Here is a 26032-nt window from a genome sequence, read left to right on the forward strand (position 1 = left end):
GATTTTTTTCCTTCTAGCACTGCCTCTGCCATTTAAAAATTGCTTTTGCTTCCTGGAAACAACAGGGAATACTGATTTGTCTAGCCCAAGGACATGTTATTAACTATCCTATAATAGCTTCTGGTTCCCCCCCTTTTTAAAATAGAACAATATTAAGACCAAATTCTGGGCACTAGGGGTACTTACAAGTGTTGAAGGGGAAAAGATTATAGCTATTACTGCTGCCATAGGACTGTTCCTGGTAGTTACTAGGCTGAAAGGAAAATATCTATCTTTAAAAAAAAAGATTATTTTTACATACATTAAAATCTTTAAAAAAAAAAAGATTATATAGAGAGAAAGATTCTAAAGCAGATTCCATGCTGAGCACACAGCCTGAGTGGTGTTCAAACTCACAACCCCTAGATCATGACTTGAGCTAAAATCAAGAGCTGTCCACTCAACCAACTGAGCTACTTAGGCACCCCGAAAATACCTTTCATAAGTGTATAATATCTTGTTCTTTCCAGTGTAGCCATATCACTTTGTTAGCTCTTATTTTTCTTATATGATGGGATTTCAGCAACTATGAAGACTTTCCTCCTCTACATTGATCTGTTGCTCCATCCTGCAGCAGAATATCCTACTCTTCCCCCACCTCCTTTCTCTGTTTTTGAGGACAATGGTTCTCAGTCTTGTCTTCATATTGGAATAACTTGGAAAGCTTTAAAAATATCAATGTGAGTCCCCCACCATATCTTCTGCTTTAACTTTCCAAAAGGCAGAATGTGACGTCAGGATTTTTACAGCTCCACAGGTGATCTTAATGGGCAGCCAAGGTCAGAACCTCTGTTCTAGGAGATATTGGGCAACCTCAGTAAAGCAGACCAGGTACTCTCCTATAAGATTATACCATACAGGTTCCAGGGATATCAATTCCACATTATAAATAGGGCAAATAAATGCATCCTTGCCTTTTGGCTGCTTTGCTTTGAGAGCTCTTGGGATTGTTCAAGGTAGGGAATCACAATTGCCCTTTTTCAATCATCTTGAAAAATTCATTTCTATAGGGTAGTGACTTCTCCAATTGCTCCCCTCATGTCTCCCTCTTTCAGTCTCATCTTTCTTCATTCTTTCCTAACCTTGCTATAATTATTCCAAGGTTTGCAAGGCCTTGGTTTTCTCACCTCTGAGGTTAAAATAACATTTACACGTAATACAGACTAAATCTAGCAAAACTCAACAATACATCATAAAGTTCTTGAAATCATAAGAGGTTGAAGGCCCATGGTTCTAGCTCCATAAAATTATTTGAGAAGCTACAATAGAAGTAATATCTGATTTTCCTTCTATGAGATTCTAGAAGGTCAACTGCAGTGATTAATCCAGATTTTTTATCCTATTTGTATACACTTTAGGAGGTGATGCATATTTTAAGAAGCCCTTTCCAATCAAACTCGCCTCTACCTCTCTCTCTGTCATAGGATTTTAGGTATCATAAAATTAACCAATTCTTCTGGAATAGGGAAGTGATTATGGTTATAAACCTTAGTGGGATATCTACTTCCATCTAAGAAACTTCGTCATAATAGAGTTAAAAGCCTGCATTCTATACTATGAAGCACAACTGTATCTGTAAGGGGGAGAGAATTTTTACTAAGATCTTGAAGAAAAGGAAGAAGATTTAAAATTCTTTTAGCATAAAGCTTATGCTTTAGGACAGTGGTTCTTTCTTTTTTATATAAATTTATTTTTTATTGGTGTTCAATTTGCCAACATATAGAATAACACCCAGTGCTCATCCCATCAAGTGCCCCCCTCAGTGCCTGTCACCCAGTCACCCCCACCCCCTGCCCACCTCCCCTTCCACCACCCCTAGTTCGTTTCCCAGAGTTAGGAGTCTTTCATGTTCTGTCTCCCTCTCTGATATTTCCCACTCATTTTTCTCCTTTCCCCTTTATTCCCTTTCACTATTTTTTATATTCCCCAAATGAATGAGACCATATAATGTTTGTCCTTCTCCGACTGACTTATTTCACTCAGCATAATACCCTCCAGTTCCATCCACGTCGAAGCAAATGGTGGGTATTTGTCATTTCTAATGGCTGAGGAATATTCCATTGTATACATAGACCACATCTTCTTTATCCATTCATCTTTCGATGGACACCGAGGCTCCTTCCACAGTTTGGCTATTGTGGACATTGCTGCTAGAAACATCGGGGTGCAGGTGTCCCGGCGTTTCATTGCATCTGTATCTTTGGGGTAAATCCCCAGCAGTGCAATTGTTGGGTCGTAGGGCAGTTCTATTTTTAACTCTCTTAGGAACCTCCACACAGTTTTCCAGAGTGGCTGCACCAATTCACATTCCCACCAACAGTGCAAGAGGGTTCCCCTTTCTCCACATCCTCTCCAACATTTGTAGTTTCCTGCCTTGTTAATTTTCCCCATTCTCACTGGTGTGAGGTGGTATCTCATTGTAGTTCTTAACATTTGTAAGGTTATCTGAATTACCTAGGAAACTTGGTAACAGTACAAAGACCCAGACTCATCTCCTATTTCAGGAGCTTGGGCCTCTGTAGTTTATTATTTCTTCATTTAGTTCTGATACACACTAAAGTTTGGGAACTATTGCCTTACAGCATCAGATGGCTTAAGGGTGACTAGTTATTCTAATGTGGGAGGTCTCAGTGGAGTGGATTATTCATTTCTCAGGATTTGAGATGCCTTTTTCCTTCAATTGAACTAGAAAGCACTCTCTGTCAGAGATTATGGACAAAATCCTGCTTTTGTGGGCTCCCATCTCTTGATAGATATTCGTTGTTGTTGTTTCGGTTTTTTGTTTTGTTTTGTTTTTTGTTTTTGGCCTAGTTAGAGTTCTAAGGAAAGGTTGGATGGTACTTTTAAAAATATGGTGACCTCAATTCTGTCTTTATTAGGAATCTCAAACTTTAACATGCAAATTAATCACCTGGAAACCTTGTTAAAATGCAGATTATGATTCATTGAAATCTAAGTGGCGCCTGTGATTCTGCAGTTTTGTTTGTTTTTGATTCTGCATTTCTAACAAGTTCCCAGATGATGGTGATGCTGTTGATCTGAGGAGTGAGGTGCTAGCTTTGGTTGTCAACCTTAGATGCACATTGGAATCTCCTGGCAAGTTTTTTTTTTAAGATTTTATTTATTTATTCATGAGAGAGAGAGAGAGAGAGAGAGAGAGAGAGAGGTAGAGGGAGAAGCAGGCTCCATGCAGGGAGCCCGATGCGGGACTCGATCCGAGGACTCTGGGATCATGCCCTGAACTGAAGGCAGATGCTCAACCACTGAGCCACCCAGGCGTCCCTCCTGGAAAGTTTTTAAAATATTGATCCCTAAAGGCCTATCCCCAGAGATTCTGTTTTTTTTTTTTTTCTGACAATAATTGATAGAGATTATGGTTTGGGCACCAAGAATTTAAAAACTCTCTAGGTGACTTTTATATGCAGCAAATATTTGAAAACCTATGTCTTAACCATCAAACCCCATGTTTTACAAGAAAAACTAAAATGGCTCTTTCATGCTACAATATACAATGTGCTTAGATTGTTAAGAGCACTGGTTTCCAAATCTTGGCTCCTCCACTGATGCCCTGCTATGGGAAGTTTTCATTAGACATGGTAAAATACGAAACATAAAGACAATATAGTAAATTTCATAATTCAAATTAATTCAATGTAAGAGATCATTCTTTTAGATTAGGTCATTCACACCTCTTTTGGTGTTAAAATGTCCTTTTATTAAATGAAGATATCAACGTATTATATGTGTATAATTGCTTGTTGTTTTATGCCTTTAATTTGCTAAACAAAAAGTTGGGAATCTGATGATCTCCATGTTTTTGGAAATTGGGCTGATCCATGAAATCTGAAAACCTGAGATCAATGGGTATGAGAAATCTATAAAAATTTTTAAAAAAAATCTGAATCTAGAAGATATTGTTATAGGGAAATGGTTTTCAGTGTTTGATTCTCTAATCCCTGGGGGCAAGAAGCTTTTTTAGTGGTCCTTGAATTTTATAAGCACCAGTAATTTTCTACAGTTTGAGGTAAATAACATATTTCAGATATGTAAGAGGGACTCATTTTCCAAATATATGAAAATCTATGAAGACCTTACTGAATATATACTAGCTTTAGTTTTTATACATTTAAAAAATGTCAAATCTTTTTATTCAAGTATAAATTAACATAGTGTTATATTACTTTCAGGTGTATAATATAATGGTTCAATATCCTATACATTTCTCAGTGCTCATCAAGATAAGTGTACTCTTATCCCCTTTATCTATTTCACCCATCCCTCCACCAACCTCCCCTTCTGGAAGCCACTAGTTTGTTCACTAGATTTAAGAGTTTGTTTTATTGTTTGTCTTTTTTCTTTGTTCATTTGTTTTGTTTCTTAAATTCCACATCTAAGTGAAATCATGTGGTATTTGTCTTTCTCTGACTTATTTCACTTAGTATTATACCTTCTAGATGTTATTGCAAACAGCAAGATTTCATTCCTTTTATGGCTGAGTAACATTCCATTGTATATATGTACCACATCTTCTTTATCCATTCATCTATTGGTGGACACTTGGGTTGCTTCCATAATTGGACTATTGTAAATAAAGCTGCAATAAACACAGGGGTGCATATATATTTTTTGAATTAGTGTTTTTACTTTGGGTGAGTACCCAATACTAGAATTACTGGATCATATAGTAATTCTATTTTTAACTTTCTGAGAACTATCCATACTCTTTTCCACAGTAGTTGCACCAAATTGCATTCCTATCAACAGTGCATGAGCATTCTATTTTTTCCATATCCTCACCAACACTTACTATTTCTTGTGTTTTTGTTTTTGATTTTAGCCATTTGGACATGTATAAAGTGATACCTTATTATGGTTTTGATTTGCATTTCCCTAATGATTAGTGATGTTGAGCATCTTTTTCATGTGTCTGTTGGCCATCTGTATGTCTTCTTTGGAAAAATGTCTATTCAGTTCCTCTGCCGATTTTTTAATTGGATTAGTTTTATTGGTGTTGAGTTGCAGTTTCTTTGACATGGTAATAATATCTACTTTTTGACCTCTTACTATGAATAAGGCATTATACTATTCACTTTAAATAGGTAATCTCATGTAATCTTCACAACTCAATAGGATAGCTATTATTATTATGGTTTTACAGATAAAGAAACTAAGTCACAGAGAAATTAAATAACATGTCCAAGGTCACACAACTAGTAAGTTACAGAACCATAATAAGAACCCCAAAGTAGGGATCCCTGGGTGGCACAGCGGTTTGGCGCCTGCCTTTGGCCCAGGGCGCAATCCTGGAGACCCGGAATCGAATCCCACATCGGGCTTCCGGTGCATGGAGCCTGCTTCTCCCTCTGCCTGTGTCTCTGCCTCTCTCTCTCTCTCTCTCTCTCTGTGTGACTATCATAAATAAATAATATAAAAAAATAAAATCTTTAAAAAAAAAGAACCCCAAAGTGGATACTTTATAATCATGACTCTATTTACTCTACTATCATGAGAGGTTTCCAAATTTTTTGTCATGAAAAATAATTCTTTAAAGCTGAAATGGTTAGAAGCCTCTGTTATAAGAAACCAAGATTTTAAACCAAAGACCATCCTTGCTAGTTTTGTAAGGCTAAACGACCCTAAGATCGTGACTTGAGTGGAAACAGAGAGTCAGACACTCAACTCACTGAGCCCCAAGAACATGGACTTTTGACTTAAATTGACTTTGGTTTGAATATGAGTTCCTCCAACCTAATTAACTGTGTGATTTGGGGCAAGTTACTTACCTTGTGACTCAGGTCCTTCAGCTATAAAATGAGAATAATAACATCCGTCTTTCTGTGTGTGTGGTTTCAATTCATGGCCATGATTTGGTTTGTCTTGCCTTTTTGGTGGGTTTTTGAGTTTATGATGTTGAACACTTTCTTTTTTCAGAGATGATGATAGTTATACAGGGTGCAGGGACAAGGACTACATGCCTTCTCAGGCTCAGCCCCTACAGGAGTTTATCATGGGCTGTATCATTCAAGCTCATGGAGAAGCAGACTCTAAAATGGAATTAGACATGCAAGAGATTTATAGGAGGAAACAACTGTGAAAGATGAAAGAGGGAGGAAGCAGGAGTAGGCAGGGAAAGCCTTCAGACCACACTGCAGGTTTGACCGCAGGGAAAGGAGAAGGAGGAGGAAGGAATAGGGTAAAAGGAATCTGAGACTGCAGGACAGCTTTGAGAAAGTCTTGGCCAGGCCAGTGGGGAACCTCAGAGCAAAGACTGCCCATTGGAGCTGTCCCATGTCAGGCAGAATAGCTCAGCTCTGGTGCCCGGGGGGAGTGTGGCCTTAGTAGGAACACTGCAGTATATCCCAAAAGTGCAGCTGCTGGGGTTGTCTGCTAATGGGACTCCTCCCAGAAGGTTCTCTCTTGTGTGGCAATCTGTGTGTGCACCTTCAAGTCTCTTGCACTGGCACTTTCAATTTTACATTGAAAATGTATGTGTGTGGGATGATGTAAAAGAAAATTAGCCACATACTAGATCATTAATTTTTCTTGGTATACCTGGTTTTTGGTCTTGTCCCTTTTAACTTTACCAACTGTCCCTTGTCAATTATAATTCATCATCATAACTTGTTAGGCCCACAACTGATTTCTTATCTCTGTAAAAAATAGTAAAATCAGTGGTCACTGGATAAGATTTGTGGAACAACATCTGGCTTCTATAATGACTGCATGCTTAATATTAGCTTTTAAATCTGTCATGTTGATAGGTAGCTGTAACTTGGTAAAAATTCTAATTTGTTAGCATTTCTTATTCCTGTTTAAGATCATGTATTTAAAAAGGAATTATTAAGCATAATTAACTTAGATTATCATTTCTTGGTTTCCTGCAGTGTGTTGTCTAGCATGACAGATGCAGTGCTGGCTCGAGTGTATAAACAATCAGATCTGGATATCTTGGCTAAAGAAGCATCCATCCCAATCATCAATGGGCTATCAGATTCGTACCATCCTATCCAGATCTTGGCTGATTACCTCACGCTCCAGGTTGGCTTATTTCTTTGCCTTACACAAGACCAAAATCAACAAATTGTTCCCAACTAGCTCTAAATGGAACCGTTAAATCATGGTGTTTTGTTTTCAAATATCATCTTGGCAAAGAATTATAGCATATGTGTGAATACTATATCTCAAAGGAAATCAGGGCATTGTTAAGAATAGATCATTATATCCTTCTGTTCTCAACTTAATTCCCAACCTCTTTTAATCACTCTCCCTCTCATGCCCTCTTCTCTCAATCACTTTGCTTTTTTGGTGACATATTTAACACAATGGATGAATAGAGAATGCTGGGGCCTATAGAATAGAAAAGCTTTATGTAATCCTACATACATCTGGCTCTGTGGCTTGAGAGTGAAGACTGGTGGAGTAGGTTTTGAATATTCAAAATGGTCAACTACTAAATCACTTTCTGAGGAGGCCATTTTCTATCATTTTAATAAACTGTTTGAGACTGGAGTTAAGAACATAGAATTTATAGAATTGAGGCAAATGTAGCCGTGCCCCCTTAAATTAGAAATGTGAAAAACTTTGAAAGATACATCTCATTTGTTTTGCCACAGCCAATCTACCTGGTGTTGCCACTGGGAATCCTGAAAATCATGGTTTCTGTGTCAGTGGATTATTCTGAGGAAACAGGGAAAACTGGATAGGTCCATATTCTTCCTTATTTGAAAAAGCCACACTCGTATGAATGTGAAGTTAAACTTAAAATGAAACTCTTTGGTGATGAGGATAAGATTCATGCAGAGAACATGATACAATAATTTAGATACCAAGTGGCTGCTTGCAGGTATGGCTTTACATATATGCCAGATAATTTAATTCTTCCCCCTGGGGCTTCATCATTACTAGATTTCAAATTCATTGAAGGACAACAAAATGTCCTATTCATCATATTGTCCCCTGAAGGACCTGGTACAATGCCTTCATATAGAAGATACTCAAAGTCAGAGTTGTATGAATAATAGCAGCTTATTAGAACATGGAATCTAAATCAGATGGACTTGGATTTAAATCCTAGGTTCACCATGTAGTAGTTCTGTGATCTCAAAGTTGCTTAACCTTTCTCTTTTTAAAATATTATCTTTATGAATAGATAACATATGAAACCTACAGATACTTCAAGAAACAGAAAACAAACAGCTTTGGGCCCATTACATAGTTCTGTCAAATCTTACTTTAGAATTTTTTGTTGTTTTTAAGTAAAATATTACAAATAGAGTTGAAGCCTATTGTATAACTCTCCCTGATCCCATTTCCTTTCATCTCATAAAGAAATCATTATCCTGATGTTTATATTTATAATTCCCAGGCATGTATTTATACTTACCTACACATGCCTATATCCCTAAACAACAAAGAATATTAATGGGCATGTTTTTTAACTTTATATACATGTGAACATAGCACCATGTTCCACTGTTACAGATGCATTGCGCTTCCCCATTCTAATACAAATGAATGTAAGCTCCATAAAAGCAGTAATTTTTTTTTTTTTGGTCTCCTTTCTTCATTGTTCTATCACCACGGCCAAGGAAAGCCTCTGGACATTGATGGCACTCAATTTGTTGAATGAATGAATGAATACAACAAAGATTCAGATTTTAAATGTATGAAAATATGAGTGTCTGTATGAGTTCATACGATGTCATAGTTTAAGATATTAAGTCATTTTGATATTTTTTGTGATTACACATTCATGTTATTGAATTGCTCTGTAAAATGCAAAAAAAGAAACCTAGTAGCTTATTCATTTCAACAAAGCATTAAAAATGAGGTGAGGACTGTTTCCTTTATTTTATCCCTAACAATTGTTTCACGTGAGTAGATTTCCTCTTGGATGCAATCTCCTCCTCCCTTGTCTTTTAGGAACACTATGGCTCTCTGAAAGGCCTTACCCTCAGCTGGATTGGGGATGGGAACAACATTCTGCATTCCATCATGATGAGTGCTGCAAAATTCGGGATGCATCTTCAGGCAGCTACTCCAAAGGTAGGGGAACTTCCTGCCCTGAAACTAAGCCCCTCTTAAATCATCCCAGTTGCAACCACCCAGTGAGAACAAACCTCTTTTCCATTCAAGGAAAGCACAGGTGAGACCACAAAATTTAGGCTATGTTACTGACCTTACTATCACAGTTATGTGGCCTCTTGAGTGCCCAATTTCCCATCTATATGATAAGAGATAGTCTTGGCTAATGCCTTTTCATCCATTAGTCTTTCTTAAAAACCTCCCTGAATTATCCCTTTGAATGCCCTGAAACCAGCCATTATGATGACTAGCATCTTTGTGCTACCACAAAAACTGAAGAAAGCAGTGAAATGCAGACAGCATAGAATTCCCAAGGCATGGAAAGAATCTTATCATTTTTCTAATACTGCAATTTAGTAGGAAAATGTCAATCTAATGTGAAGGTCACAGTGAAGGCATCTCTATCAGCTTAATATTTCAAACTCAATTCCAGGGGGCCCTTCAGCATTTTAAAACTGAGTCCCATATGGCTGTGAAAATGCTCCCCAATATACTTCTTACCTTGCTGCTAATCTCACACAAAATGTACAGGAAGCACGACTTCTTTCATAGATCCAAAGTAACCCTTTTGATATGTAAGAAGCTGGCAATGGTTGTTGCCTCTGAGAAGGGGAACTGGGAGGTTCAAGAGCAAAGATAGGAGGGAGATTTTATTTTCATGGTATATTCTTTTATGTGGTTTGAATTTCTTAACATGTTAATGTTTTACCTATATAATGACAGAAATCCATAAATAAATACACTCAAATAAAAAAGTATAGATGCCCCTAGAAGAAGCCCTATGTTAAGATACCCTTAGCCTTATATAAAATGAATAGGCCTTTTAGAGGACAAAAATTAACCCTACAGGAGACTCATATACAAACCAGTCCTAAAGGATTCCCACAGAACCTTTTAGATACTCTGTTGCTATGGAGTATTTTCCCCACTATGTTTCTGATTGGCTACTAATATCCAATCAGGAGTCTTTGAAGGGAAAACTCTCCTAAACAGAGACCATTTCAGAAACAAAGTGAAAGATATAGTTCGCCCTCTCATTAAGAAACTATTCACAATTACCATGCAGTAGTGTATTTCTGGCCAGGCATGTGTTTGTTCTTATCTCACTAGTCAGTGCAAGAGTTCACTCTGATGAGCTAAGACATCCAGAGGCTTAAAAATTACTCCCTGCTTCTGCTTCTTGAGTTTGAGATGTTTATTTGCCAATCACCAGGAACATGAATTACACAATGTGGATTAATGGCTGAATTTCTCTAATAGGAAACACCCAAATCCCCAAGACTTTTGTGCACTCTTCACTCCTTCCTACACCAGTTTCTTGGTCCAGGCTCCCCACAAGGGATTTGATGAGGATTAGTGTACAAGTGATTTATTAATGAAGTATTCCTAAGGAAGACCTATAGGAGAATAGGATAAGGACGGAGAAAGGGAAGAATATGAGCAAGAGGGTCATTTATAGTGATCGGCCATCCCAGTTTGCATAAGACTGAGGAATTTCCAGGGACATCCAACTATTGGTGCTAAAGCTGGGAGACTCCTAGGCAAACCAGCATGATTTGGTCACTCTGGTGCCATGTCAGGCACCATCCTACAGAAGGAAGCTTCAGCCCTGATCCCACAGGTGAGCTCAGGAGCAACACTTAGGCCCCATATTTATCTCAACCTGAGGCAAGGAAGGTGGGCTTTCTTCCTTTTTTTAAGATTTTATTTATTTATGAGAGAGAGAGAGAGAGAAAGCATAAGCAGTAGAAGTGGGAGAGGGAGAAGCAGGCTCCCCGTTGAGCAAGGAGCCCTAAGCAGGGCTCCATCCCAGAACCCTGGGATCATGACCAGAGCTGAAGGCAGATGCTTAACTGACTGAGCCACCTAGGTATACCATCTTTTTAAAAAGAAATCATTTATTTTAGAGAGAGATAGAGCATGAGTGAGGGTGCAAAGAGAGAATCACAAGTGGAGTCTGCCTTGAGCACCAAGCCCGACATGGGACTCGATCCCAGGACCCTGAGATCATGACCTGAGCCCAAACCAAGAGTCAGATGCTTAACCAAGTGAACCACCCAGGTGCTCCAGAAGGTGGGATTTCATCCTTTTAACCAGTCATTGGTCAAGGGCAGCAGGAAAGGCAGCTGGGTAGCCAGAGGGCTGTCTTCTGAGGAAGAGCTGCAAGCACTGATAAAAGCCCACTGAAATGGGGAGAGGGAGCAAAAGCTGTAAAAAGGAATCCCAGGATCTGGGTAGAGCACCAGCATTGTCAGCTGCATTCTGCCAAATTAAAAGAAAACTAAATGCTTTTCCGCAGTGCTCTTGCTGAACCAGTTTGAGTCAGTGAGCCCTACTGCCTTAGTTTGCAAGGGCTGCCGTAACAAATTGCCGCAAACAGGGTGGTTTCAAACAACAGAAATTTATTGTTTACAGTTCTGGAGACTAGAAGTCCAAAATCGAGATGTTGGCAGAGCCACGTGCTCTCTGAAGCCTCTAGGAGAGGATCCTCCTTGTCTCCCCTTACCCCCAGCTTCCTGGGCTTGTGGCTGCATCCCTCCCATTGCTGCATCCATATTCTTGCCCTTATGTCTGTGTTTCTCCGTACAAATGCCCCTCTTTATATGAGGACATCAGTCATGTTCAATTTAGGCCCACCCTAATCCAGTACGACTTCATCTTAACTAAGTTTTACATCTGTGAGGACCCTCCTCAGTAAGATCACATTCTGAGGTTCTGGCCAAGAGGGAATTTTGGGGGGATACTATTCTACCTAATACACTTGCCATAGGAGAAATGGTGGGCACGGACAATAGCACGTATTAGAAGCCATCCTATTATAGTAAACTTTGGGAATCAGAACTCTTACAGCAGATAATTTAATTTTATTCGGTATAAACTGAAATGAAGGGTCAGATCCGATATGTGCTTAAGGCAGTTCTTCTTCACTTTATGGTAAGAGTTCGCACACTGTCACTACAAATCTAGTTTGAAGAAAGGCTCTGTATTAATGCAAACTATGACTGCATTTAGCTTCTACAGAGAAAACATATATTAACAATAACTGATCTCTACTAGAAGATGTTGCTGGAAAGGCTCTATTCTTTTGGAGAAATATAGGATTTAAACATTTTATGGAGTGTCAAAGATGTCTTATTAACACCAAAGGGAAAAATTTGAATCTTACAAAGTAATTTCAAAGTTCTTATGCAGAAACTCATTGAAATGATAGAGAGTGCTAAAACTTTCCTGAATCTTGGTGGGAGTAAGAGTTTTAAAAACCCTTTGGGAAAGTGTGATAGTGCAGACGTTGTTCAGTTAATTTATAAGTAGGCCTACTTCTTTCCAAGATAAGGCTACGAGATTTATTGTAAATTTAAGAAGCCCTGAAGTTTCCAAAGCCATAATTAATCTATTTCCCCATTCTTCAACTGAGAATAACTTACATGTTCAAGAAAACATAATTTTCTCCTTGATTGTAAAATTGGTCTATAAACTATTGATGGTAATGATTTTAACATTGTTCTAAGTGAATATTTAGACTGAACAGGGTTTGTTAATCACCTTATCCCTCCAGTTTTAAGATTTATGTAAAAGCCAATGAGTGATTTAGTATTGAAAGCTGAGCTGTGAGTAAAGAATTCTCTTTGTATTCTTAGTCATGGCCTAGTACATGCAAGGTTGGGTAATTTTCTAATTTCCAAACCTTGCTGTTGGTTCTCTAAGTACTTATTGATTCCTTCTGTACGAATGATTATATGTGGGGAGTATAAAATCTGCTCTCTAAAGGGAAGGCTAAATTTTCAGAGCAGGAGGCACACGGGGTAATGGCCAAACCTCTTCATTTATGTTTACGTATGAATGATCACAACAGTAGTTACTAAATTAGCAAAACTTTATTAATTACCTTCTCCAAATCCCAGTAAAGAAGCTCCAGAACTTATGCTGTTTAAAGGTAGTAAAGCTGCTAAAATGTCTACAGCAATCATCAGCAGTGTCATGCATAGTTTCTTTCAAGAATTTTGTAAGGAGAGAAGGAACTACGATAGACAATCATGTGCAAATAGACACAGTTTCAAATGAGTGAGCCTGAACATGCCTGTCACAGGTTGAGATTACTGGGAGTAGACTCCGAGACAGAGTTTGGTGTGCAGGATGTTTATTAGGACATACCCTTGAGATCAACACCTGTGGAAGGGAAGGGAAGGAAGCAGCAGTGGGTAGAGGAAGAAGCTGAGCCGCAATTTGGGCCCAACAACAGCCTTGTCTGACCTTATAGAGACTTCTAGACCTGAGATGTCCATTTAGAGCTGTTCCAAGTTGGGAGGAGGGAATCAAGTTTCCATCCCCTCCTGTCAATCAGTCATTGAATGTAGGTCACCCCAGAAGGGTGTGTGACCTTGGATGAGTCAGCCCTCTGCAGCTGAGGCAGTACCCAAAGAGGACTGATGGCTGAAAGCCATCTTCTGGCAGCACGCCCAGCAGCTGGGGGAATAAGGCCTTTATTCACGAACGAGGGATCTGAGTGGCATATCACAGTATGCACCACAATGCTCTACTGAGAATTTATTTAAAAAACAACTTATAATAAATGCTAAGAATTCAGGAAAATGAGAAGGATGGAGGAAGGTGAGAATAATCGTGGTGTTTGGACTGACAAGACCTCCATATGGAGGGTCTGGAGGTGAGGCTGGACTAGAGGTTTGACAAAAGAGGAGCTGACATGTTCCAATGAACACACCCAGGAGAAAACTGGAGGGGGGGAGTGTTCGAGGGTGAAAGGCTAAGGTGGCAGAAAAGGGCAAGACATGTACAGGGATAACAATAAGATTGGCTCTCCTGCAGCAAGATGTTGAGAAGAATTAAAAGAGACAGAAACAGGGAATGTGGGGAGGGGGAAAGCCTTGATACGGTTAATGAGCTTTGACTTCAGGAACAAGGAGTAACTATTGCAGGCTGCTGTGTACAGAATAGATTGGAGGGTGAAGAGGGAGGCAGCAGGGCTACCTGGGGGGTCTAGAATAACTCAGGGCTGTGAGGGGGCTTTAATGCCCCCATAATATCCCCTCACCCAAAGCTGGAACTAGACTAAGCAAGCTAGACTTCTCTGGTGTACCATTTGTACTCACAAAGACTTCCTACAGGCCTGCTTAACCCTGTGTCCCAGGTACCTTGCTTGCTTCACTTGAGCCCTGGCCCTGCTCTCTCCAAACCATCCCACACAAACAGATTTGACCACAGACAGTGTACTTGCTGCATAAATGCCACTTCAAAGCCCATGCCCCACACTCTGAACACTTGTTGGCGAGTACGGAAGAGAAAGAGGTATGCATGTGGCCTGTTAGTATTTAGCTGGGATGCTCAGGGAAGGTTCCGCTGAAGAGGAAACCCTTGTGCCAAGACCCAAAAACATTATCCACAGGAAGTGAGTGGAGAAAAGTATTCCAGACAAAAAAGCATCAAAGGGATGCCTCGGTGGTTCAGTGGTTGAGTGTCTGCCTTTGGCTCAGGTCCTGATTCCAGGGTCCTGGGATCGAGTCCCACATTGGGCTCCCCATTGGGAGCCTGTTTCTCCCTCTGCCTATGTCTCTGCCTTTCTCTGTGTGTCTCTCATGAATAAAAACTTTTTTTTAAAAAAGCATTAAAAACACAAACCCCACACAGCTCATGGGAAGGCAGAGACAAAACTGCATCAGCTCATAGAATTATGTATATAATCCTCTTAGGCTATTAGACGAACAAGAAGAGGCACTACCAGGAGCTGGAAAGCACTATGCCCTGTTTATGTTGAGAATTAAAGAGGTCAAGGATAATAAGAGAAAGATGGGGCAGCTGGGTACCTTTTTGAATACCCAAAAGCACTGTTATAGTTTGGAATTCTAGATGTAAATATTGTATTCTACTGAAGGCGGCTGACCTACAACTTGAGGCAGAAAAGGAAAGGACAATGAGAATACTGTTGAAAGGAAATTAATACAGATATAAGACAGCCTAATACAATACAATTGCCTAAATAACAGTTGAATTCTTTCCCCTGCAGGGTTATGAGCCAGATCCCAGTGTAACCAAGTTGGCAGAGCAGTATGCCAAGGAGGTATGCTCCTTATACGTAAAGTTAGAATTGCCTTTCTCTGTCCCGTGAAGTTGTTTAACTGGCATGCTTATGTATGCTAGAATGGCACCAAGCTGTCGCTGACGAATGATCCATTGGAAGCGGCTCGTGGAGGCAATGTATTAATTACAGACACGTGGATAAGCATGGGACAAGAAGAGGAGAAGAAAAAGCGGCTCCAGGCTTTCCAAGGTTACCAGGTTACAATGAAGGTACAAATTCATGTCTCTCTGAAGGTTCATTAATTCCATTCATAAAGGGCCCTACCATCTAATCACTCGTTTGCTTTGGGGAGAGCAGACTGTCCTTTTGTTCCCTATAAAGGACTCGTTGACTGCATCCTCCAGGGATTTCTCTCCTCCTGAAGCTTAGCTATGTCCTTTGGAAAGATACTTTTGTCCTGGATGCAGGAATTTGCAACCCAGGCAGAAAAGAGAAGCAAGCTTTTCCCTCTCACAGCAATGGAGGCAAGGAGGCATGGGAATGCTTTGCTCCATGCGTGTCTAGAGACACTATTACTTCTGTTGCATGCAGTTTCATCTGATTTCTCCTTTAAGAAAAGCTGCATAAGTATGTTCTTCAGGCCAGTCCTTGCCTCTAGTTGTTAAGGACTCTCAAGTCCAGTTTAGCTTTGCTTACTACTTCCAGGGCATTCCTAGGGGAATCCCATCTAACCTGATGCCTTTCATTAAAATCCAAAGCAATGCTTCTCAGTATTGAACATGCCTCCAAATTGCCTGGAGCTGTTAATACATGGCTGGCAGAACCCCACTTCCCTTAGAGTTCTGAAATAGTAGGACAGGAGAGGGACCCAATAACTGGCATTTTTACCAAGTTCCCAGGTGAGGCAATATTGCTGCTCCAGGGTCACACTTTGAGAACTGCTGTTCTGGAGGAATACTCTACCAGACAAGTGCACATTGGGATTTTGTCAGCAGAGCAGCTTGTCTGTTTTGGTGGAGAAAGGGACTGAACAATTACAATAGATATTTCATTGATAAAGCAATATAAAATACAAGCTCCTTATTTATCCATGTCAACAGAATGAACTTTGAAAAATAAAAAGTGAAAAAGTCTTTCCTTCATCCCTTTAACAGTGATTATTCCCAGAAGTAGCCACTGATCAACAATTTGATGCGTCTCTTTGCAGACCTTTCCTGTGTGTTTATATGTGCCTTCACATATACACACGCAAGTATGGATTTCTCATAAATGGCATATTAGACATATTATTCTGAATTACTTTTTCTACTTAACAAATCTTAGACTTTCTTGTCCACTTATTTGGATATTTTTCATTACTTTTAATGGCTGCATAAAATTCCAAAGTTTTGGTTGGATTGTGATTTATGTTGATAAATTAGGCTGTTTCCAATTATCCCAAATGTAAACCATGCTGCAATGAATATCCTTATACATATCTCTTTGTGCAAGCATGATTGGAGAATAGATCCCTGGAAAAAGAATTTCTGGGTAAAGCGGTATATACTTTAAAAATATGATAAATGCTGCTAAATAGCCATGCAAAAAGAATCGATACTTTATACTCTCTCCACACTCTTTCCATTCTTGTTATTCTCATTTCCTTTTTTTTAAAAGATTTTATTTATTTATTCATGAGAGGCACAGAGAGAAAGGCAAAAATATAGGCAGAGGTAGAAGCAGGCTCCCTGCAGGGAACCTGATGTGGACTTGATCCCAGGACCACAGGATCATGACCTGGGCCAAAGGCAGATGCTCAACCACTGAGCCACCCAAGTGCCCCTTGTTATTCTCATTTCTAATTTAAAAAATCTGTATCTCATGCTTTTTAAATTTTGAATTTCCTTTATTACTAATAAAGCTAAACATCTTTTCATGTTTATTGGGCATTTCTGTGTGTTTTTCTATAAAATGCTATCATATCCTTTACTCATTTCTTTTTTTTTGCCATTATTGGTTATAGGAATTATTTACATATAATGGTTAATCCATTGTTATATATGTGGCAAATATGTTCATGGAGAAATTCTAAATTCCTTGCAGTTTACCTTGTACTTGCCTTGATCAACCATAGGCATTGTTGTGGTGTTGAAACTGCAGGCTTGAAGAACATTCATTTCAGTGATGTGTGACTGGTTCAAATGTTAGTCCTTTCCCATATTACTTTGCCATTATTTTAGAAATTCAGAAGGTTCTGAACCTAGAACAAGTATGGGAAGTAAAACAAAATTGTAGTACAAAGGTAATAATTTTGAAGTAAGAAATTATGAGGGAATGAAGTTTTGAATATGTAAGTGAACAACAGAAATGGATGGAAAATTGTAGCTTTCAGAATTAATAGCTGGAGAAAAAAACTATTAGGACTTTTGCATTAAGAATCCTGTTTAATGCACTCCTCTCTCCGCATGCTCTCTTTCAAAAGTGTTTAAATTAGTGAAGTATGCTTCAACCACAAAAACTATAACTTGGAGATAAGTTCAAAATATAACAATACCATAAGAGCAACTTTTAAAATATATTGGGGTAGGGCAGCCCAGGTGGCTCAGCAGTTTAGCACCGCCTTTGGCCTGGGGCGTGATCTTGGAGACCCGAGATCAAGTCCCACGTCGGGCTCCCTGCGTGGAGCCTGCTTCTTCCTCTGCCTGTGTCTCTGCCTGTCTCTCTCTCTCTCTCTCTCTGTCTCTATGAATAAATAAATAAAAAATATATTGGGGTAAAATAGGTGACTTTTGTTATCAGCCACATATTGTACCACTAGAGCTCTTTACTGAAATGTCCACAATCCTTCTAGACAGAGGACCAGCAACTGAGTCAGTGATTTAGTTTGGAGTGATGATCTCCCAAATCAAACAAAAATGACTATAAAATTCCATAAGTTGAAAGTACCATTTACGTTTCCCTTTGGTGCCTTGAATTTAAACCGCCACTCTGCCTTGTTGTCTCTCCCTTTGCATTTGGTTTCTGACTCCACATCACATGTGTGTTTAAATATTGAAGATGACAAATTTGATAGCCCCATATACTAGTCAAACATTGTCTCATTCCATCTTTTCTTTAGACTGCTAAAGTTGCTGCCTCTGACTGGACATTTTTACACTGCTTGCCCAGAAAGCCAGAAGAAGTGGATGATGAAGTGTTTTATTCTCCACGATCACTAGTGTTCCCAGAGGCTGAAAACAGGAAGTGGACAATCATGGTAAGCAGGCAATGGGGGAATGGAAGCTTAGAATGGGTTCTCTATGTGGCCCTAACTTGGCCATTTATGCCTTTTGGTAAATCATAAACAAGATTATCCATGCACATGACTTGCTCATATGGCATCTATTTTTTCCCAAAAAGTTCATTATAATTATTGCTTATTAGCATTTATAGTATATTTTTAATGTGATAAAACTGATCTCCTTCCAAATATATTTATTTCATTTTGTTACTTTTTAGAGGGGGGGCATGCACAGGGTGAAGGGGCAGAGGTAGAGGAAGAGAGAAAGAATCCCAAGCAGGCCTTACATCTAGCACGGAGCCTGACACTGAGCTCAATCTCATGATCTTGAGATAATGACCTGAGCTGAAATCAAGAATTGGATGCTCAACCAAATGAACCACTCATATGCCCCCAAATATATCTGTTTTAATAAAAATTCTGACTGCTTTTGATGAGCCTGAATGCCAGCCACTACTGCCTGCTAACCATTATATTTTATAATTCTTATTTTACAATCCCCTTGCTAATGTTTATAGAGGCCACAAGGTCAGTGCCTGGCACAAAATGTGTATTCCAAAAAAATCTTTTTTCCTTTCTTTTCTCTTTCTTCCTTTCACGACTTACCTAGATAGTTGCTTTGGTTCTCTACTTGGCTTGGCCTGAGAGATACATCTGTTTTAGGTACTGAACATTTCCAGAATTGCAGCAAAACTAATCTTAAAAACTACTGGTCCCTTTAACATAAGTTTCATCTTTATCACTGCTATTCTAGGAAATATTAACTTTACATCTGTGTGTTACAAAATTCCAAACATCACCTTCTTCTCTGGAAAACTGATATTCAAGGGTCATAATTTAGCACCACCGTTTTTTAGTTTTTAGTGATTTAACTGATCTCAATTATTGTACCAGTTGGGGTCTTACTGGCAAACAGAGTCTACTCTAGGAAAGTTAAAAGGATAATATATAAATTTATTAAAAGACATTTAGCAGTACTTAGAATCTCTGGGGAAAGAAGGTGCAGCAAATCATTCTTGGATACCACATAGAAACAACACAGGCAGAAAAATCCCCCAATAACATTGTGATTCTTTAGTAGCCAAACCCATTTACACAGCTACCCAAAGCTTGGTACTTAAGGCCCATGAAACTAAATGCCAGATACTCCATTATTGCTGCCCCAGCCGAACTAGATGCCCTCGCCTATATATAGACAAGAAGATCTAATCTCCCAGAGGATGGCTTCCACTAAGTATCATTCACTTATGGCTCTAAATCTTGAGTAGGTACAGTTGAGTGGTATGTCTACATTTTAGCTTCTTGGAAATGTAGTTTATAGCTTTCAACTTCTGGAGTACAAAAAACAAGCTGGAAAGATTCTGGTAATTTTTAAATCTAATCTAGAAATGGGTTATTGTGAACAGTGAAATAATACATGTAGAGCCTTTAGTATGGTATCTAATACACTGTAAATATTATTATAATTATTATCACTGACATCATCTTCATTGTTGATTTAATACAGTGACCAGCAGGGGTTTGAGCTCCACTATGGCTGCTTGAAAGCCAATCATGACTCCCTTTCCAATGAAAAGTTATATGTCATATCTAATAAGAGGGATGCTTCTTTCCTTTTTACTATACCTTCTAGCTTGCCACCTCAGGACACTAGCTTTGGCCAAAATGGCAATTGCCATGTTATCTAGACCTGTGCTTTTAGAGCTTTAATGTCTATTTGAATCACTTAGGGATCTTGTTAAAACTGCAGATTCAGATTCTGTAGGCCTGACATTGAGGCCCAAGATTCAGCATTTCTAACAAGCACCTAGGTAATGCAGATGTTGCTGTCCTGTAGATCACTTTTTGAGTAGCAAAGATCTAGATGACAAAAAAGAAGATGGGAGCTCTCCAACCCTATACCTCAGGAAGAGACATGGCAAAAATTTTCCTCAAGCTCTATTCTTTCTCAGAAGATGATTGAAGTTACAAAGATAAATCAACCTAAATCTGTTAAAATATGATCTTTGTAGAAATTCAGTGGAGAAAAATTAAAAGAAATGTTAAAATATCATTTATGGAGATGCTCTGAGCTTTCAAATTTTTGGAAAGCTTATTAAACAACATATTTAAATTGAATTTACTTTAAAAAATTAAATTGGGCAGGTGGATGGGGTGACTGGATGACAGGTACTGATGTGGGCACTTGGGATGAGCACTGGGTATTATACTATATGTTGGCAAATTGAACTCCAATAAAAAGTATACAAAAAAATAAATACATCATATATTCACATTGTTGAAATGCTTGCAAGGATAAATATATATGTATACATATCTGTATATATATGTGTGTGTGTATATACATGCACACATACATACACAAAGTGAAATCTTATGCCCACCTATTTTCCATCCATCTAAGCCCTACCACCATCTCTCCATACCCCACCTTCCTGAAGTGCCCACTATTATCATGGAAACACATATTTAAAAGAAAACAAGAGGCATAGCCATGTTAAAAAGAAGGTAGAGCATCTAAAATAGAAAGAATACTTGTCTGGGAGTGAGGAGACTTGTATCCCAGCTGCATTCTTTATATACTGCATACTTTATATACCTTATGTAGTGTTTAGTACTAGTCAGCTGTGCTATCTTGGATAAGCGTTACCTCTTTGGGTCCTGGTTTCCTCACATATAAGATAAACAGATCAAGCTATATAGATGGCAAATGATTTTTAATCTTAGGTCCTCAATCTCACCAACAGGCAACTTGAAGTCCAATGTTCAGAAGGTTCTAAGCCTGCCTGTGGTCTCAGAAAGAAAATGGTGTAACTGACTAGTGATACCTGACATGGATTCTGGAAGGGAGGTGGTGACACACATGCTACACTCATTCATTTATGGAGCTGCTCTGCACTCTGCTCTAGCTCTCTGAGCTAGACGACTGGAGATCTCTTTGAGTTAAATTCATTTTGGCAATCATATACTGTGCATATACTGTGTGCTAGTCCCTCTGCCAGGCATTGGAGATTTTAAAAAATGAATAGCATGCAGCCCCCACTCAGCCTGTACAATTCATAGGAATATGGCATTTTCAAAAGAGATGAGACCCTAGAGATTATCTAGTCTAAATTCCTATTTTATGTGCAAAGAAATTATTCTTAGATAGCTTATTTAGAATGGCATTCAGGCTCAGCACTGCTGAGACATATTTCTCTGGGATGTTTTAAAGGTACAATACATGTTTTCCTCTAGAACTTCCCTATCCAATACAGTAGCCACTAGGCACATGTGGCTATTTCTATTTAAATTTAAACTAATTAAAATATAATATTATACATGAGTCAATTCTCTAGACATACTAACTACATTTTAAGTGTTCAATAGCCACACATGGCTGGTGGCTACATTATTTGTATTTGACATCACAGACACAGAATATTTCGATCATTGCAGAATGTTCTACTGGACAGAACTACTGTCTAGAGAATGATTTTCACACACAATTTCATTTAAAATCAGGATGGAAAAAAATAAAATAAAATCAGGATGGAAGAAGAAAGGAAAAATACCTCAAGTTCTAATGTGCCCATAATGACTGATGGCAAGTATGTAACTATATAGGGTGGGACTTGTTCTAAAAGCATATGACATTTTTAAACCAAATGCATACTCTTTCAGTACTTAGAGGAGCTTTTCAAGGCCTCCATGTTGGGTGAATTCCAGCTGTGCTGTGCAGAACACCCTAGCAATCACATCATTCTCTCCATAGTGCACAAGCTTTTGGATCCCTTTGTTTTGTTTTTTAAATATTCCCTCTCCTCCCCCACAAAGGTTGCTTTTGCATTTTTCAATAATTAGTAAGGCTGTAGGACTCATAAAATGTCAGGTACCTTTCTTCCTCTGCCTACAATTTTTGCTATGGAGCTAAAGTAACCTAAAGGGACCCTGCAAAAGAGCTGACACTTCAAAGCACTGCTATCAGGATGGTCCTTAGACATATAACACCACTGCAAATCTAATCCAAGCATTTCAGTCCTTTATTTCTTTTCATGTTAGGGGTGCCATATCAAATATAGGGTACCCAGTTAAATTGGAATTTTAGATAAATAAAAAATAATTTCTTAGAGTAAGTACGTCCTGTGCTTACTGGAACATGCTTACAGTTTTTTTTTTTTTAAAGTTGCTTCCTGAAATGCCAATTTAACTGTCTTTTTATTTATTTAACCAAATCCAGCAACGGTGCTCCAAGCTGACTTCCTAAGATTTTACATTTGAAAATAAATTTGACACATGTAGATGATTAACAATAAAACCAAACCTGAGATGTGATCCTAGAAATCCATAAAGCTGCTTAAAATACTTTAACAGGAAGATGCTCTTATCACAGAGTTTGGCCTTCCTAGTTTCTTCTTGTTATCCAGATCTCAAATGTCATTCCTTTAACAAAGCCTTCCCTGGCCACCCACTCTTAAAGAGGGTCTCCAGCCTCCTTTATCCCATTTCTTATTTTATTTTATTTTTTTAAAAAGATTTTTAAATTTATTCATTTGAGAGAGATAAAGAGAAAGAACGAGTGAGAGCAGGAGGGAAGGTCAGAGGGAAAGGGAGAAGCAGACCACTCACTGAGCAGGGAGCCTGACACAGGGACTCTACCCCAGTACCCCAGGATAATGACTTGAGCCGAAGGCAGATGCCCAATCAAATGAACCACCCAGATGCCCTGCTGTCCTTTGTTTTATATTCTAATGACATTTATCACTATTTGATTTTTTTTTGTTTGTTGCCTGTCCCCCTACCATATGAAAACTTGATAAGTTCTTCATTATACCTGGAATGGTGCCTGACACTCTATGTGCCCAATACATTTTTGTAGCTTAAAAGGCGATATAGGGTATTGGTTCTAGTACACAAACTTTGGAAATCAAGTTAAAATTCTGGCCCTCTGTGTGACTTTGAGCAAGTATAAGTCCAGTTTATTCATATGATAATGGAGATAAAAATAGGGACAACTTCATAAGTTTATGAGGATTAAATGGGGGTAAGAGTCATCTGAGCATAGTGGTTAAGTTTTTAGAGAAAGGATCCACCCCCTACTACCATCCCCAGGAAAATACCTATATCTTCCTCCTCTGGATTTTCTCTCTTACCACCTCACACAAGTGGGGAAGGATATTAAATGGCATGATGCACATAAAGCATTCAGTACAGGGCCCAACATGGTATCTGTTCAATAAATATATTCAATGAATACCTACAAAATATAAGACCTGCATTTCTGATATATGCTAGGGACACACATGTATGGTACAGTCAAAAGGAGAGAGTAAGTAGCCATAAGGCAGTAAAACCACCTCCTAAGGGTGAAGTCAGCGAAACCTGAGTCCAAACCCAGTTGTGTACTACCTGTTATTTCCAGGATTGATTTTCCCATCTACAAATGATAATAACAGAAGTTACCTTAGAAGCTTGTTGCATTAAATGAGATAATGCATAGACATTTCTCTCTAACCTAACAGCAGCTAGCACAGTGCCTGGCAAATATTTTTTACGTGACCAACACATGATAAGGCACTCAGTCTGGTACATAGTAAGCACTCAGTAAGCATTCCTCATGGTTGTTTCTAATACTATTACTATTGTCATTATTGTAGAAATTGGGAATAGTAAAAGTGCTTACCATTTGTGAGTGACAGCCTAATGGGAAGCTATATACTCTTGGTTATAAATATTCCTTCATGAGGACCCAGATTCAGATAGACATTATTCATTGGCCCAAATGATTTACTTTTCTTACTCTATATTTGATTGATTCTAAACTTCTCTAGGCTACAAGTGACCAAACCACAGCATAAACATGAGGATGAGAGGGATTATATTTCTCTAAAACCAGCCAATACTAGGTTTCATTTATGCCTGGAAAATCCAATCATGGCTACCACCATGGTGTCTCATTTCAACTCTCTCCCTTGCTAGTCATTCCAAATACCATGCCTAAGTAAGCATGGTATTTCTGCATATATTTGGGTCAGCCTGATCCCTCCTGACCTTTCTCTCTCCAAATAAAAATAACTGGGTGTTATATGCAAGTGATGAATTATTGAACTCTATATCTGAAACTAATGATGTACTGTATGTTGGCTAAATGAATTTAAATAAAAAAGTATTATTTCAGAACTGTCCCCTTATCATTTCCTTGGGAAAACACATTTTAACCACAGGCCTTCAAAGCGGCAATCCAGTTCCTTAGGTCCCTAAGCAGACTCTTGCTAATGTTTACCCATTTCTTTCTTTTTCTTTGTTGTGTTATCCAGGCTGTCATGGTGTCCCTGCTGACAGATTATTCACCTCAGCTTCAGAAACCGAAGTTTTGATGGAGTGATGTTTGTCAAGAGAGAAACAATGTTCTTCAGTAACTGAATGAGTCAATTTATGGAGGAAGAAGAGAATCTAAGAAATAAACAAATCCTGATACACAGTATAGGTGAATGATATGATATTACTTTATCATTGTGAAACCTTCCTGAAGGCCTTAGTTAAAGTGCCGAGGCACTACAGTACATGGCTTGACTTGGTTTAAATTCTCTAATGCACAATTTCTGAGTTACATTTGGGTATCATATTAATAGTCATATACATTTGCTTCAACTGAACATAAAATACTGTGTTCATAATGCATAATGTCTAAGCCATTAAATGTAATCTATGCTTATTACCTTAATAAATTATCACCCATGCTAATTTATAAGTAAACATTTACCAGGCAGTCAGCTGCTGGTAGATGTGTGGGCTGTGTTCAGATCCCCCAGGACCAACAAGGAAACCAAATGATCCATCTTGCTGATGTAGTACAATTTTCAGGCAAATGAAGTGGGCAGATACTCACTTATAGAAGCAAATGATGAAATTCTCAAAAAAAACAGCTATAACTGTTTATAGTTATAAACTCTAAGAGTTTTTTCCGATCATAGGTGGGAAGGAGGATTTTTCAAGAGCACACGTCTCTTCTCTGTAATGAATACTTAATATCAAAAGCCTAAAGAAGCCTTTGTGAACAAGTGGCAAAACCATGGAAACCTAGCTAGGAACATAAGATCCATTACAGAGTGATATTTTTGTAGGTTCAAATTCTCCAGCAGGAGTGATTTAATTTTTTCATGTTTATGCTTATCATATATCTACTCATACCACAGGCTGGATGTTTCTATAAATCTACTGCTTGCCACATTTCAATCCATTCTTTTCTCTCCAACTTTTGTTCAGGAAAATAAAAATTTGCATTACTGGATTATTATAATGTAATTAAAGCTACATACTTTTGTGGGTGACTGAAATTTGTATTGTTGAATTATTATGATACAAATTAAACATTTTTAGTTAAAATATTAAATAACATAAGAGGAACTTTAAGAAAATAATGTATTTTGCAGAGGACAAAAAAAAAAGTAACCATCTTTACATTCCACCTCTACTATGAGAAGAATGTTTCCAAGCTGGTTGACAGATATTCTTTAACTGATAGCTATGACTTAAATGAGTAAGAGATGAATTATAAATTAGATTTGTAATGAACATGCAATAAAACATATTTTAGGGGGAAGAAGGCTGATAATTTATAAGAGAAAAATCAACTT

The 26032-nt window shown here is 38.4% G+C and overlaps 1 protein-coding gene across 1 annotated transcript in view; it reads left to right on the forward strand.

The window, feature by feature from the left end:
* The window catches only part of OTC (ornithine transcarbamylase), a 69823-nt gene extending 44091 nt beyond the window's left edge, over window positions 1–25732 (forward strand). Inside the window, exons 5-10 of the mRNA XM_025440054.3 lie at window positions 6924–7077; window positions 8962–9084; window positions 15143–15196; window positions 15277–15426; window positions 18255–18392; window positions 24713–25732. Of these exons, the coding sequence (XP_025295839.1) occupies window positions 6924–7077; window positions 8962–9084; window positions 15143–15196; window positions 15277–15426; window positions 18255–18392; window positions 24713–24772 (679 nt within the window). The 3' untranslated portion in view covers window positions 24773–25732. The remainder of the gene's footprint in view (window positions 1–6923; window positions 7078–8961; window positions 9085–15142; window positions 15197–15276; window positions 15427–18254; window positions 18393–24712) is intronic.
* Window positions 25733–26032: the final 300 nt, after the last annotated feature.

This window comes from Canis lupus, chromosome X (assembly GCF_003254725.2).
Source record: "Canis lupus dingo isolate Sandy chromosome X, ASM325472v2, whole genome shotgun sequence".
NCBI classification, from domain to species: Eukaryota; Metazoa; Chordata; class Mammalia; order Carnivora; family Canidae; genus Canis; species Canis lupus.